The 15294-nt window shown below is 40.1% G+C and overlaps 1 protein-coding gene across 1 annotated transcript in view; it reads right to left on the minus strand.

Moving 5' to 3' along the window:
• Window positions 1-15294, minus strand: part of DAAM1 (dishevelled associated activator of morphogenesis 1) — a 168569-nt gene that overhangs the window by 33854 nt on the left and 119421 nt on the right. Inside the window, exons 6-13 of the mRNA XM_070931638.1 lie at window positions 11715-12048; window positions 10920-11030; window positions 9351-9454; window positions 7291-7357; window positions 6557-6674; window positions 3780-3918; window positions 2996-3054; window positions 521-708 (exon numbers count right to left, since the gene is read on the minus strand). Of these exons, the coding sequence (XP_070787739.1) occupies window positions 521-708; window positions 2996-3054; window positions 3780-3918; window positions 6557-6674; window positions 7291-7357; window positions 9351-9454; window positions 10920-11030; window positions 11715-12048 (1120 nt within the window). The remainder of the gene's footprint in view (window positions 1-520; window positions 709-2995; window positions 3055-3779; window positions 3919-6556; window positions 6675-7290; window positions 7358-9350; window positions 9455-10919; window positions 11031-11714; window positions 12049-15294) is intronic.

Genomic DNA, 15294 nt, shown 5'->3' on the forward strand with positions numbered 1-15294 from the left:
AGAAGGCTGTTTGGAGATTAAGTGGAGGGGAAATAAACAAGTAAGTAAAAATACTGCAGAGGATGCTATTCTGTATTAACGGTTCACATTTCCAGAGGGCTGCTGAACTTCCTTAAATGGTTCGTACATTTCATTTAAGAAGCAGGTCTGGGATACATAATGTGGAAAGATGAGATCAGATTTGTGAGACCGTGCCGAGAAGAAGCTTAGCTGGTAGAACTTCTTCTCTGCCAAAGAGGAGATTACTCCTGCAGGAATTCAGCTCTCGACAGTAAAATTGTTTGCCTGCTCTGGTTACAAAAGCTGTTATGCACCATGAGAAAGCCTGTCTCTCTAAGCAGATGAAGAACTCCCCTAAAATATATGGCGGTTTCAGTAATCTTTCCAGTAATCCATTCTTTTTCTCATTTGCCCGGGCCTTTTGACTGACAGTATTACTTCTAACAGACACATAGTTGTAATGTAAACAAATGGCATATTTCCCTCCAATTGCAAAGGAGAGTCTGGGGCTTGACCTCACCCTACTAAGCTCATGGATCTGTGCCGTGAGGTCTGCCACTTGCTGTTTCACTTGTTTATGCTCAGATAGTTCTTTTTCAAGCTTCTCCTTCATCTTATTCAAGGTCTGCATCATCTCCTCCTTCTCTTGGGTCTTGACATCACACTCTCGCTCTTTCTTTTCCAATTTCTGCTGTAGCTCATGGTGTTCTTTTAAAAAGGGAGGGAAATATTTAAACATTTGCAATTCATGCTTTTGAACGGTTGCTTGGCATGCCATGAACATGAATTATGGACTACGTTCCCCCTGCATTGTGAATCTGGCAATTGAAAGAATAATAAACCGAATAATAACCATACTGAAATATGTCCCTGTCCCCATCACCTAAGTTCAATACTTAGTAAATTATCCCAATTTGGATAGGAAAGTATTAAGAAACCTACTACATAAAGCAGAATAGTCCCCTTAACATGCTTTCAGTACATTTATTTTGATTAAAATCTTGGAGAGAAGGTGAAAATAATTCTGTTATTAGAAGGTGATTGCTCACGCTCAATCCAGACTTTTCATATTAAAAAAAAATCAAGTAGCAAGGAACTGGAAAATCCTCTGTGTGGAACAGATAAAAATTCAAGAGAACAATACTGTTCTAGGTAATGAAATAGTCTGAGCCAATATTCTTTGTTCTTAAAAGATTAATGTATGACTAAAAAAGCACTTATTGTGCATTTCCTTTCTATTCCATTAAATGCATAGAGAAATTTCCTTATGGAAATACCATATTTTTCGGAGTACCTTTTTTGGTGAGGAAAAGAAGAAAAAGAAATCTCTCTCTGCCTCTGAGCAATTTTGCCTCATTGCAGCAAGCAGCCTGCTTTACTTTCATTTTCATTTTCAGCCTAGCTTGACTAGCACAAGGAAAAAAAAAATCTGCTCCAGCAATTTACCTCTTTGCAGCAAGCAGCAGAGCCCTGCGCAAAACAGCTGAGAGCAAATCAGCTGAGAGTCGGGAGGCCGATCCAATCAACTTGTGCTAATTAGGCTATGCTGAAGCTGAAAGGAGCTGTTTTTTCTTGCTGTTTGCTTGCAAGGAGGTAACTGCTGTGAGGCAGAGGCCAAAGGGTGGGGGCCAGTGGATGGGCGGGGCTACATTCGGTGTATAAGACGCACCTAAATTTTCACCCCCTTTTAGGTAGGTGAACCAAATAGGTAGTTTGTTAATTATCCTTAAATTCCTCTGAATTCTAAGCTGGTCATACTGTACCTACAATATAGTGTCAAGTTCAGTGCCTCATTTTAAAAATAAGGAACCAAGATGCTAAGGGGTTTGGGAAGAAAAACTTCGGAGAAATAGCTGAAAACACTGCATATCTTTAGTCTGAACCAAGAGAAGGCTGCCGAAAGATAGAGGACAATTATTTAGTTATATATCTACCATTTCAGTCACACATGACTGTCAGGTAGAAAACTTGACAGAATGGTTCAAGGACATACAATAGGATAAGATTCAATGGATTTAACTTACAAATAAATTAATGTAAATTAGATTACAAGTAGATTTTGCATGGATATTAGGAAAAAAATGTCCCAATACCAAAAGCTATTCAGTGGAATAACTTTTAAGTGGAATGGGTTGCCTCAATTACAAATAAAAATCAAGTGAAGCAAATCAGCAACAATTAGATATGTCTAATTATCAATTAGTCCAAACTGACCAAATTTATGTTATTTTCATAATTATAAAAATGGATGCAAATTGCGTAAATTGATGTATATAACATTAATTTATGCAAATCTTCCAGACCACTTTGGCTGCACTGTACTTGTTCACAATTTTGAAGGGCTATTTTGTTCACTGCATCTAAAATCTAAGATAGGCCTCATTAGTTGAAACTTCACTGTATTTCCTTTCTTCTATTAGACGTGCAGATTTTATTGTCCTCCACGGAAAAGAAACATTCATGGGAAAACACAAACACATGTCTATAGTGGCATACTATGCTATTGTTCCTAAAATTTAGTCCTCTTTATTAAAGAACCAAACCAGATTGATCACTTCCATTTCCACTCACATAAAAGATGTTTCTGTGAAAGAAAATGTAAGTTGATAACTGTATATAGCAAATTATCTGGTTAAAGGCCAAACTGTACCAATTCATAAATCAATAAAGTGTGGAAAATCCTATGTCAGAAGTTCTCCCTTTCTTTCTTTTTTTACTTCAGGTTTAGATTTTGTACCATTTTCTTATAGTATTTAAAGTTCAAATTAATCAGCTAACCTCTGTATTCTCTGCCCAGATCTAAACTGATTTCAGGCTTTAACCTTTTCACTTCTATGATGTCACTTCCCTTTACAACCATGGCATTCCAGAAGTTGCCTTAATCTGAGTGAGCTCATATTGCCACTGAATCTACAAAACCTCCAGTAGAATTTTCTTTTCAGTCCTAACAAGTGAAAGTCCTCTTAAGGTGGGGCTCTGTACTTTTATCATTTACCTTTTCTCATTTTTTCAGCTTGTTCTTTCCATTGTTTTACTTCATTTTCATTAACCAACCTAGGGGTAAAAAAAGAAATTAATTTCTAATAAATACAAGCACCACGTGATTAGAAAATCCAAGACGTCATAATGAAGTCTATGTAAGAAAGCTAGAAAATTGCACCTGTACTGGTTCAATTAGTATTTAAATTTATTTCGTTTTCTTACCATGAAACAGTTTACAGTGGCAAGTCATTTTATTTACATATTGCTACTTTAACATTACTGAATGTTTATAAAATATTGACAGTTTTTTCCAAAGAGAAGTTCGTTAACATACAATTTATTAGGTAGAATATTCCCTAGTCTTTGCTCAGAGTACCACAATGCTATGGAACAGGGGTCTCCAACCTTGGCAACTTTAAGCCTGGCGGACTTCAACTCCCAGAATTCCCCAGCCAGCTTTGCTTTGCTTTGCTGGCTGGGGAATTCTGGGAGTTGAAGTCCACCAGGCTTAAAGTTGCCAAGGTTGGAGACCCCTCCTATGGAATATATATCAACATATTTCTTTTGGGGGTGAAGTTATTGGCAATATCGAAAACTTGGTTAAACAGAAATCCTTTTTTTTTTTTTTTGCATTCCAGATAATAAGTAGTTCTGTCGCTATTTCCAAATTGTGCAGATTTGTGTAGGACTAATTCAAAAATCAAAACAAACAAGCAACCCACTCATATGAAAGAGAGAAGACATGCAAGATTAAAAAAAAAAAACCATTTACTGCAGAAATAAAGGAAGGCCCTTACATTCGGACAACATTTTTGATATTAAAGTTCTCCAGGGGTGTTGAGTCAGGGTCCTGCCCTTTATCATTTTGAATAACTATTTGTTGTATAATACGATCCAGCAGTAACCAGTACTGGACTGTGTTGCCGTTTCTCTTATCTAAAAGGGAGACAAAAACTGTGAATGAATGTGAAGGATGGGAAAAGGAAGCATATGTCAATTTAAACAAATCTCCATTCCCAGATGCTTTTTACAAAAAATTGTGCTTTAGTGGTGAAATAGTTGTTATAGGTTGTGGTGGAGGGGTGTCAGTGAAAAACTGCTTTTCCTAACCTTGATCATTATATATCTTTCCTTCTAATAAACAGGATATTTTATGCAATGCATGCTACTAAAATTGGGGTTAATGAAATAGTCACTTTGCTTCTATAACAGTCCTTTTTTCCCGCAGTGACCAAACATTGAACGCTATTGACAGAAATAGCCAGTTGCAAATGATGTGATTTTTCTTATAAATAAAGAAGTCTCTGAAATTAATCTTTGAAGAAAAATTTGGGAAGTGTGACATGGTCTTCTTGGATGACTGCATAACCAGAAACATGAATATCTTATTTTAAATGTCTTGAATACTGTGTCCCAGTATCAAAGTGTATTTATAAAACTATGTGCAGTATTTTTGAGAGAAAATAATATATTATGCAATTTAACTCGTAACCTGCAAATCCCCTTCCGCCAAGAAATGGATGAATAATGCATCTGTGGAATTATGAATAAAAGCATGCAACAGTGAATTACACAAATTCACCTCTTTGTACTTATGAGTCATGTCTTAATTTATATCAATATAAATATTGGAGCGTGTTCAGGATACCGCATATATAAACGATAGAATTTGTATAATGTCACTTTTGCATGCTTTTACAAGAGGCAAATTTGATTATAAGCATTGCAAAACTGTGTTGACAAATATGATGGAAATCTTATACATTTGATGTTCTGAAATTGGAAAATGCCCTGATAATCTTTTACAAAACAAAGTATACACTGTAGCTACTCTTGCATTTTTTGAATATAATGGCGAATTATTATTGTTAGAAAAGACACTGGAACAACTGTTAACAAATATATTTCTCACATATTAATAGTGCAGTTCAAAATTATTCAAATAAATCCTGTAAGAAAGAGAAGGACAAAGCTCAATGCTAGAAGATAGGAATGCATTCCAAGAGATTACTGTACTCAGATATGCCTGGCAAAAAACAGCCATTTTCAAAGGGAGAGCAGATGGGAAGAAATCATTGTGGGAAAGGACAAAGTTGATATTTTCAACAGATACTTCTCCATATTTGATACGCAGCAAATCTTTGAAAGTTATACCGAATCAACTATGTGAAACATGTTAGGGTACAGCCCTTAAGCGAGTGCTTTTGACAGAAGGTCAAAATCGTATCCTTCAGAATGCCTTTCCAGAGGAGGGAAATGCTTGCGTACATCTGTGTAGTTGAGTAACCAACAAATGTGCAATAAACATTTCTAAGCTGAATGTGATACGACTTTCTTGAAAGCAGTATTTTGTCGAGACAGCTGAGAAGATGTAATGGACACTTTGGAAATGCATGGCACAAAGAGGAAAGTATCCATGTAGATAATTAGCATGTAAAATTTGATCAGCAATTGTATGAAATACTTTTTTTTTTTTTAAAAAAAAGAAGCACGATGGCTATGTATGAAGGATATATTAACTGGGAGTCCTGCACTAAATAGAGAAATGGACTAATTTGTTTAAGTGACCTCTTCCAATTTCATGGGATTTTATGAAAATTCAAGCTAATCCTGAAGAATTGGATGTAATAGAAAATTTTTCACACAGCAGATTCTTTTGCACTTACAGATCTTTTCCTCCATTTTTAACATTTGGTGGTATTTGCTTTTTCTAAATGATGTTAATCCAATCTGTCCTTCTCAAGTCTTCTCCAGCAATGTAATGACGATTGGAAAGTTCTATCTGGTTTGAGCTACTGTAAAGTTACCCTTAAAGATTTAATTCCTAGTTTACGTAGGCAATTGCCCCCATGCTAATCAATCAATCAATCAATCAATAAATAAATAAATAAATCAATCAATCAATCAATTTATCACTCTTTAACATGTTCTCTCTCTTTTACTCTATTTCTCTCTCTCTCTCTCTCTCTCTCTCTCTCTCTCTCTCTCTCTCTCTCTCTCTCTCTCTCTCTCTCTCTCTCTCTCTCTCTCTCTCTCTCTCTCTCTTTAATTTGATTTATATGCCGCCCTTCTCCGGAGACTCAGGGCGGCTTACAATGCGTTAAGCAATAGCCTTCATACTTTTGTATATTTTATACAAAGTCAGCTTATTGCCCCCACAACCCGGGTCCTCATTTTACCTACCTTAGAAAGGATGGAAGGCTAAGTCAATCTTGAGCCTGGTGAGATTTGAACTTGCAGTAATTGCAGGCAGCTGATGTTAATAACAGTGCTTTAGCACTAAACAGTGCTTTAGTCTGCTGTGCCACCAGGGCTCTCTCTCTCCATTTATCCATCCATCCATCCACCCATATGTACTTCAAAATTACTAAGACGCATAGACTGCAAATCTCATTGTTCTGTACAATAATACCGGTTTCACGTTCACTATAATAATATACCCTATAACAGGACATGTTAAAGTCATAGCATTTCTAACCATTCAGAGGAAGCCTGCATTTTGAACCATGTACTTCAATGCCAAAATATCTACTATGAATATCAATAGAATCCTAAAGTTACTTTTTGTACTCACAAGGCATTTGGAGGCAATGGTGAAGTATAGACATAAAATGCGGGTAGGCTTCTGTATGAGTCAATCTCTTTCTTGTGAGCTCAAACATCTGGGTTGCACTTTTAGTATCTATATGAACCTTCAGTTATTTGATGGGACAAAACAATTGAGGTTAAGATTAGTATTTTTATACACAATCATTCCTCCAGAGAAAGTTGCTACCTCTTAATTTCTTTTTGCTTCCAATCAGCTTTTAGTCAAGTTGGACTTTCCTACACATAGGTGAATGTGTAGTAAGAAACATAAACGTGAATGAATAAAATTGGCAAAATGTCAATCTATAAAGAGGAACCTGACAATCCTTAACAAGATTTTGCACGTATCCAAGACCTCTGAGGTCAGTCTGATCCAAAAAGTGATTATCTCTGATGTACAATAGCAGAACATATAACACTTTAAAGCGTTTCAAAATTTTTGAAAATCTTGCTACTTACTGAAAAATAGCCCACAGCTATGAAAAAGGAAGGATCAGGGTGAATCATTTATATGAAAGTTGGGCAAAGATGGAATAGGGGAGGAAGAAAAGCAATCTCCTGAAAGTTATAATTAAAATGTAACTTAATCATTTTGGGCAAGTGTTCAAGGATAACTGTAAAATGGCTGAGATATGATTCAGTTCTTAACAACGATCCTTTCTTGGCCAGAGTATTTTTCTTACTCATTTCAAATGTAGCAAAATAGTAGTAGATACATACCAATTCAAATCTTTTGGCAAACTCCAACTCATCTTCATTTCGAAGAATTTCAAAAAAGTCTAAATGCCTGGAGGGAAGAAAGGAGGCAACTTATGGCAATGCCTTACTGAAGAAATTTTGCTAATAGGTTTGGCAAGAGCATCCCACTACATTTAGAAGAGGCAGGGCACTTAATAGCCTTTCATTCAGAAGAGTTCATACAGTTAATCCTTGACCTACAATTATAATGGAACCCAGAATTACGGTCGTGAGTTGTGCCAGTTGTTAAGCAGGTCACCATGTGACCATGCTCAGTTTTACAACCTTTTTAACGACTGTCATTAAGTGAATGTGGTGGTTGTAAAACAAACTCTGCGGTTGGTAAGTAAATTCATTGTTTGCAATGGGTCTACTGTTGCTGGAAACTGGAAATAAATGGTTTCCAGCAAAAAACATTGGGCAGCGTCTTTCAAATCCAGATTGTAAATAGTCAACTACCTGCAACTGTAATACAAATGTATTCTTCCTCAACATTAGAGGGACACAATTCTTTCTCAAATTTAAAAACAGGAAAGTAAGAAGAACCAGCCGCCTTCAGAATTCCATCTATTCAGCTAATTCTCCACAATACAATAATCATTCTTTTTTTTAATCATCCTAGTTCTAAAGGATCTGTACAGGCACCCCTCAATTTACAACAATTTGTTTAGTGACCGTTCAAAGTTACCATGGCACTGAAAAAAGTGACTTACAACCATTTTTTACACTTATGACCATGGTTGTATCCCCATGGTCATGTGGTCAAAATTCAAATGCTTGGCAACTGGTTCATATTTATGACCGTTGCAGTATCCCAGGGCCACGTGATCATCTTTTGCTACCTTCTGACGAGCAAAGTCGATGGGGAAGCTAGATCCAGTTAACAATTTTGTCACTAACTGAACCACTGCAGTGATTCACTTAAGAACTGTGGCAAGAAAGGTAGTAAAATGAGACAAAATTCACCTAATAAACATCTCATTTAGCAACAAAAATTTGAGACTCAATTATGGTCCTAAGTCAAGGACTACCTGCATTCATGTTTCAGAGAGACTCGGAAAATTGAGTAGAAACTCCCCATAAGAATATTTTCTATGAGTGCCAAGCTGAGAGGCTGGCTCCATGGTTGGGATTTATATCAAGGGTGGATAAACTGTTGGGTGGACTGGGATTGCACTTATTTTTTAAAAGATGGCCAATGATACAAGCTGTTGGAGTCACCTAAGACTGGCCAGAACTTTAGGATTTATTTTGGTTGTTTAAAAAAGGTGACATCTATTTTGCACTCAAAATGATAAGAAAGCACAAGATAGGTAAGATGTTACAGTTGAAGGAGGTACTACTAGCTTCAAATAAAAGGGGGGAATAAAATATTGACATAATGGATTCTCCCCAAGAGAATGGGTCATTTTAAGTGCTAAGGGAGCAATGGATTCTGAAATGGAACTGAGATGTAGTTGTTCACTGTAAATAGTTGTTCTTGATATTCTCTGCAAGCAATTAAAGCTTTCATGATAATTTTCATTAGATTTGAATGTAACATTAAGTTAGCATTATGTGCAAAACCTGTGTAACCGTGCATGCTTCATTCTCTTCTCTTCTGATGAAGCCGGAAGGAAAATATTCAATTTCATTTTCTTGATATTTGGTTATCATTAGCATGAATTAGGCATCATGATTTAAACAAAATCCAGCCAATTGGAAAACAAGCCTGCATAGTTTTGCTAGTTACTTAACAAACCACAATAAGTCTGGGATGAATAAAGATAAAATTAAGCTGGCAGGAATTTTTCTACTTGTGAAGCAGTTAGAGAAGGGGGAGAAGCACTCAGGTCTAAGATTTGCTGGAGCTTCAGAGGTTCCCGTGCATTAAATCCCGGCTTAGTGTCATAGAATTCCAGCTAGTTTAGGAAAAATTCAAAATTTTAGAACAATTTCTTTACATTAGGATGGGTAGAAATTTCCTTTAACACAAAATCCAGGCAGAATGAATAAGAAGGCAGAAAAGACATTTTAAACAACATTACAAATCACATATTTACCTATCTAATGTGGAATTTTCATGTTCTCTTAACTTGTCAATTACAGGCTGAATTCCAAGCATGAGGAATTCATATCTAAGGTGGAGTCTGAAGTCCAGACTTTCCTGGGAAAGAAGAAAAGAAGATGACACTCTTTCAAAATTGTTTCTGTTAGAATGATTGTACTTTTGTTTTACCATCAAAGGCTTAAAAGTTTCCCTGTTCAGTTGTGACTGACTTAAGGGGGCAGTACTCATCTCGGATTCTCAGTCGAGGGAGCCTGTGTTATCTGAGAGAGGCTTCTGTCAGCATGAAAATACAGAATGCAGTAACTTTCCCGCTGAAGTGGTACCCATTTATCTACTCACATTTGCATACTTTCGAATTGCTAGGTTAGCTGGAGCTGGGGTGAGTTAACAGGAGCTCCTCCTGACACAGAGTGTTTGGGTCTTGAACCTGAGTTCTTGGCTTTCCAGCTGATAAGCCCAGTGTCTTAACCACTGAGCAACAGCACTGCTTTTGTTTTACCAAAGAAGTGAAAAGAAAACGGGGACCCATGCAGCGGATTAACTACCCTCTGTAATAGCAGTCACAAAATAGATAGATTAGGAAACGTTCTGAAAATTACGGAGTTACATTAACACTTCAATAACACAAGACAGATGAAGTATCGTAAACATCAGGATTCAGGGAGACAAGAAAATGGAGTTCATCATCTTAGGTCTTTCCATCAGGTTTACTTTTTATTGAGTCCACTTACTTGTCAAAAACAAAGCAAGCAAGGGGAGCAGAGATATAGCTTATATTTCTTTCGTAGGCAGCCTGAGGGTGACAATAATAAGTAGTGGGTTTATATTAGGGGAATACAAATTTAGTCCTCTCTAGATATCGTCTAGACATTAATTCCTACTGGTCTCCAACATCACTAATAGTTTAAAAAAAATAGAGTTATCCTACATAGCTGGAGGCACTAAGTTCTTCAGACACTAAAAGAATCATAATTCAGTGGTAAGCAAATTATGCACATAAGAGGTTCCAGATTCACAGGGAAAACTACTTTTCCAGAATATCTGTCATTAGGAAATGCACAAATTGCTCTGTCTGATATTATAATCTTGAATATTTCTATTTGGGACAGGGTGAGAAGATAAGTGTTTGTGTTTTAAGTAGGACAGAAAGCTGCATGGGATGGGAAACATCGTTTTCTTAAAGGGTGATATGTTTCTGTTCTGTCCTTTCAAGAAACTGGGATGGGGAAAAGGTCTCTGCCAAAATATTCTGATTATCCTCTCGGATATGAATGTGCAAGACAATTCTTTTGCTTACTTTTCACAATTCTACCTTTCTCTTGTAAATTATCCAGGTGACCTAAAGTCTTTATTAATTCATGAGAAATCTTCCATCATCCTATGAAACTAGGAGTACCTGTACCCCATCTCTGCCCTATCTAAACTTACTGTGTTATAGTTGCCAATATGATGCAAGATATCCCCTTTAGATATTTTAGTTATTGTTTCTATAATCCTTGTTCAAACATGATAGTATTCCAATCAATGTTACGAAGCACCCATCTCTAGCTTCTGAACTTACCACTCCAGCTCCTTGGCTTAGAACAGCGTTGATAAACGACATAATGGCGGTCTTGAGGCTTACTTCATCTCGGTATCGTCCCGTACTTCTATCCAAATCATTTATTAATGTCTAAAAATTAGAATATTTTTTATCAGTGTCATAGTGGTACTAAACACCAGGAGAGGAAAAAACTTTAAATGAAAATTAGAGTCGTTTTAATTATTTTTATGTTAAAGATAAAAAGTATATCATTCCTATATGTCATTCCTATATGGCTAAGTCCTCCAAGGATGATCTGTGGTTGGGTCCATTGGTGGTGAATTTATTCTTGAGAGAAGGGGTAGTCAATGCTTAAGGAGTTCAAATCTCACCAGGCTCAAGGTTGACTCAGCCTTCCATCCTTTCAAAGGTAGGTGAAATGAGGACCCAGATTGTGGGGGCAATAAGATAACTTTGTATAAATATACAAAAGTATGAAGGCTATTGCTTAACGCATTGTAAGCCGGCCTGAGTCTCCGGAGAAGGGCGGCATATAAATTAAAGCAAAAAAAAAAAAGGAGAGAGTGTTCCACCCCCTTCTTAAGAAGCCTTCACTGGACTCAATTAAGTTGGGCAATTTTTGTAATCCAGGGAGGAGGCCTGCAGATTGGGTGAGCATATCATTGTGTTTTTTCTTGACATGACTGTGGTAATGTTTGAAATTAAATGACCTCAGGGGCTATTGCACCATAGTTGTGGGACAAAAATAAACATTTATGCTGTGTAATATTAAAAATAATCATTCCATTTAAGGAGTAATTCGATGCTTCATACCTGAAAGCGAGTCCGTTCGCTGGCATATTTTTGGTAGTGCACCATGGCCTCTAGTACCTTTTTGTGACCCCCAGGAACCAGGCACACAGCGCCCATGATTTCCAGCACCGCCACCTTAGTCTTAATGTTTTCAGTGCTCAGACTCTGAGCAATTACATTAATACTCTCTGAGTGGGCCAGGACATGGGCTCTCCCAAGAGAGTTGTTCATCAGGGCTTTGATGCACCCAATGAGAGAGGTATGGATTCGAGATTCTGAAGTCTCATAGTCCATGCTCTTCAGGAAGTTCAGAATGCATGACAAGCCATCCAGATCAATGAATCGAGTTACAAACCTATCAGGAAAGAAGGAAAGAACATAAAAGAGGAAGATCACTTTCTTGAAGCCTAAATTTAGTTTAACTTCAGAGGATTTCTAAAGAAAAGATTAAAATAATATCTCAGTGTAAGGATAATAATTTCATTACCCATAAATAGATATGATAGCTGTGGTGGCACAGTGGTTAGAATGCAGTATTGCAGGCTAATTCTGCTGACTGCCAGATCCTTACTGGCTCAAGGTTGACTTGGCCTTTTATCCTTCCGAGGTTGGTAAAATGAGGACCCTGATTGTTGGGGGCAATATGCTGACTCTGTAAACTGCTTAGAGAAGGCTGCAAGGCACCGTGAAGCGGTATATAAGTCTATGTACTATTAATATATTCTAGTACCTTCTGGGGATATTGTTAGAAAAAGAAAGAAATCAGCTTCATGACTGACTTGATCCTTTTTACTTTACTTTACTTTTACTTTCATTATATTTATATACTGCCCTTCTCGAAGGACTCAGGGCGGTGAACAACCATGGTAAAAACAGTATACAAGACAAAAATTTAAAAACTTATTAAAATAATTCAATCACTGGCCAAATTTAAAACACCTAGCTAAAATCATTATTTAAAACCCCTATCCTTTATCCCGTCAGACCGGCTTGCTGGAATAATAGGGTCTTCAGAGCACGACGGAAGGTGCGGAGGTCGGGGATCTTTCGTGTGTCCGGGGACAATTCATTCCATAGGGCCGGGGCCCCCACAGAGATGGCTCTCCCCCTGGGGGTTGCCAGCCTACATTGTTTGGCCGACAGCACCCTGAGGAGGCCCTCTCTGTGGGAGCGTACTGGTCGGTGGGAGGCAATCGGTGGCAGAATGCGGTCCTGTAGATAACCAGGTCCTAAGCCATGGAGCACTTTAAAGGTGGTAACGAACACCTTGAAACGCACCCGGAAGACCACCGGGAGCCAGTGCAGCTCGCGCAAGAGGGTTGTTACATGGGAACGACGAGTCGCCCCCATTATTACTTGCGCGGCTGCATTCTGGACCAGTTGGAGCCTCCAGCTGCTCCTCAAGGGGAGCCCCATGTAGAGAGCATTACAATAGTGCAGACGGGAAGTGACGAGGGTGTGAGTGACTGTGCGCACGGCGTCTTGATCCAGAAATGGACGCAACTGGAAGATCAGGTGAACCTGATAAAAAGCCCCCCTGGCCACGGCCGTCATATGATCATCCAAAGACAGCCGTGAGTCCAGGAGGGCGCCCAAGTTGTGAGCCTTCTCTGAGGGGGGTATCTCATCCCCAATAGCCAGCGATGGTGTTAGCTGACTATATCGGGCCGTCGGAAGCCACAGTCACTCAGTCTTGGAGGGGTTGAGTCTGAGCCTGTTCCTCCCCATCCAGATCCGCACGGCTTCCAGGCAACGGGACATCACGTCAAGGGCATCATTGGGGTGGCCTGGGGTTGAAATGTACGACTGCGTGTCATCAGCATACAGTTGACACTTCACCCCAAAGCCACGGATGATCTCACCCAGTGGCTTCACATAAATGTTAAACAGGAGGGGCGAGAGGACTGACCCTTGCGGCACCCCACAAGTGAGGAACCTCGAGGTCGACCTCTGCCCCCCCATCAACACAGACTGCATGCGGTCAGAGAGGAAGGAGAAGAACCACCGTAGCACGGTGCCCCCCACTCCCACCCGCTCTAGCCGACGCAGCATGATACCATGATCGATGGTATCAAAAGCAGCTGAGAGATCTAGGAGGACCAGGACAAGGAGCAACCCCTGTCCCGAGCCCTCCAGAGATCATCAACCAATGCGATCAATGCCATTTCTGTGCTGTAACCCGTCCTGAAGCCCGACTGGCACAGATCTAGATAGACAGCTTCATCCAGGAATCAAGGAAGTTGTCTCGCCACCACACTCTCAACAACCTTCACCGCGAAGCGGAGATTGGAGACAGGACGATAATTAGCTAATACAGCCGGGTCCAGGGAAGGCTTCTTGAGGAGGGGCCTCACCACTGCCTCTTTCAGGGTGTATGGGAAGACACCCTCACTCAATGAAGCGTTGGTAATCTCCTGAAACCAGCCTCGTGTAACCTCCCGGGAGGCCAGCACCAACGAGGAGGGACACGGGTCCAGTAAACATGTGGTAGCATTAAGCCTCCCCAAAATCCTGTCCACGTCCTCAGGAGTCACATGGTCAAACTCCTCCCAGATAACACTCTCAAGACTCACCTCCGTCATCCCGTCCGAGGCTATCCAATCAGAGTCCAGGCCGCCCCGAATCTGAGCGATTTTATCATGCAGGTATTGTCCAAAATCCTCAGCTCTACCCTGCAAGGGATCCTCCCTTGCTCCCACCTGTAGTAGAGAGTGGGTCACCCTGAACAGGGCAGCTGGGCGGTTCTCTGCAGATGCAATAAGAGTGGAAAAATAGTTAGATTTCGCCACTCTTATTGCCACTAGGTAGGTCTTGATATAAGACCTCACCAGTGTTCGGTCAGATTTGGTGCGGCTAGACCTCCAATCGCTCTCTAGGCATCTTTTCCGGCGCTTCATCTCTCTCAGCTCCTCGGAGAACCAAGGAGCAAACTGAGAACGGCACCGAGTCAGAGGCCGCAAAGGTGCAATGCGGTCCAAGGCTCCGGCGGCCGCCCTGTCCCAGGCGGCCACCAGTTCCTCGGCCGAGCCATGAGTCAGAGCCTCTGGGAATGACCCAAGTTCCGTCAGGAACCTCTCGGGGTCCATCAGGCGCCTGGGATGGAACCACCTGGTCGGTTCCATCTCCCTGCGGCGAGGGGCAGCGGCGAAAGTCCAGCTGAAGGAGCGAATGATCTGTCCATGACAAGGGCTTAATGACTAGGTCCCCTATTGTACGATCATTCAACCACTGACCAGAGACAAAAATCAAGTCCAGCGTGTGTCCCCCAGTGTGGGTGGGGTCATGAACTAACTAGGTCAGGTCCATGGCCGTCATGGAAGCCATGAACTCCCGAGCCGCTTCTGACGTTTCACTGATGGCAGGTTGAAATCCCCCATGACCATAAGCCTGGGGGTATCCACCGCCACCCCGGCTATTACATCGAGCAGCTCAGGCAGGGCAGCTGCTATGTGGAAGGGAGCCAGGTACGTAGTCAGCAAACCCATCTGCACCCCATGACCCCACTTCATAAAGAGGAACTCACAGCTGGCTATCTGAGGAACAGTGGCCTCCCTCGGACTAAGACTTTCTTTAATAATCACCGCTACCCCTCCGCCCCTCC

Source organism: Pituophis catenifer, unplaced genomic scaffold (assembly GCF_029215685.1).
Source record: "Pituophis catenifer annectens isolate HBS135680 unplaced genomic scaffold, rPitCat1.0.hap2 SCAF_1, whole genome shotgun sequence".
Lineage (NCBI taxonomy): Eukaryota > Metazoa > Chordata > Lepidosauria > Squamata > Colubridae > Pituophis > Pituophis catenifer.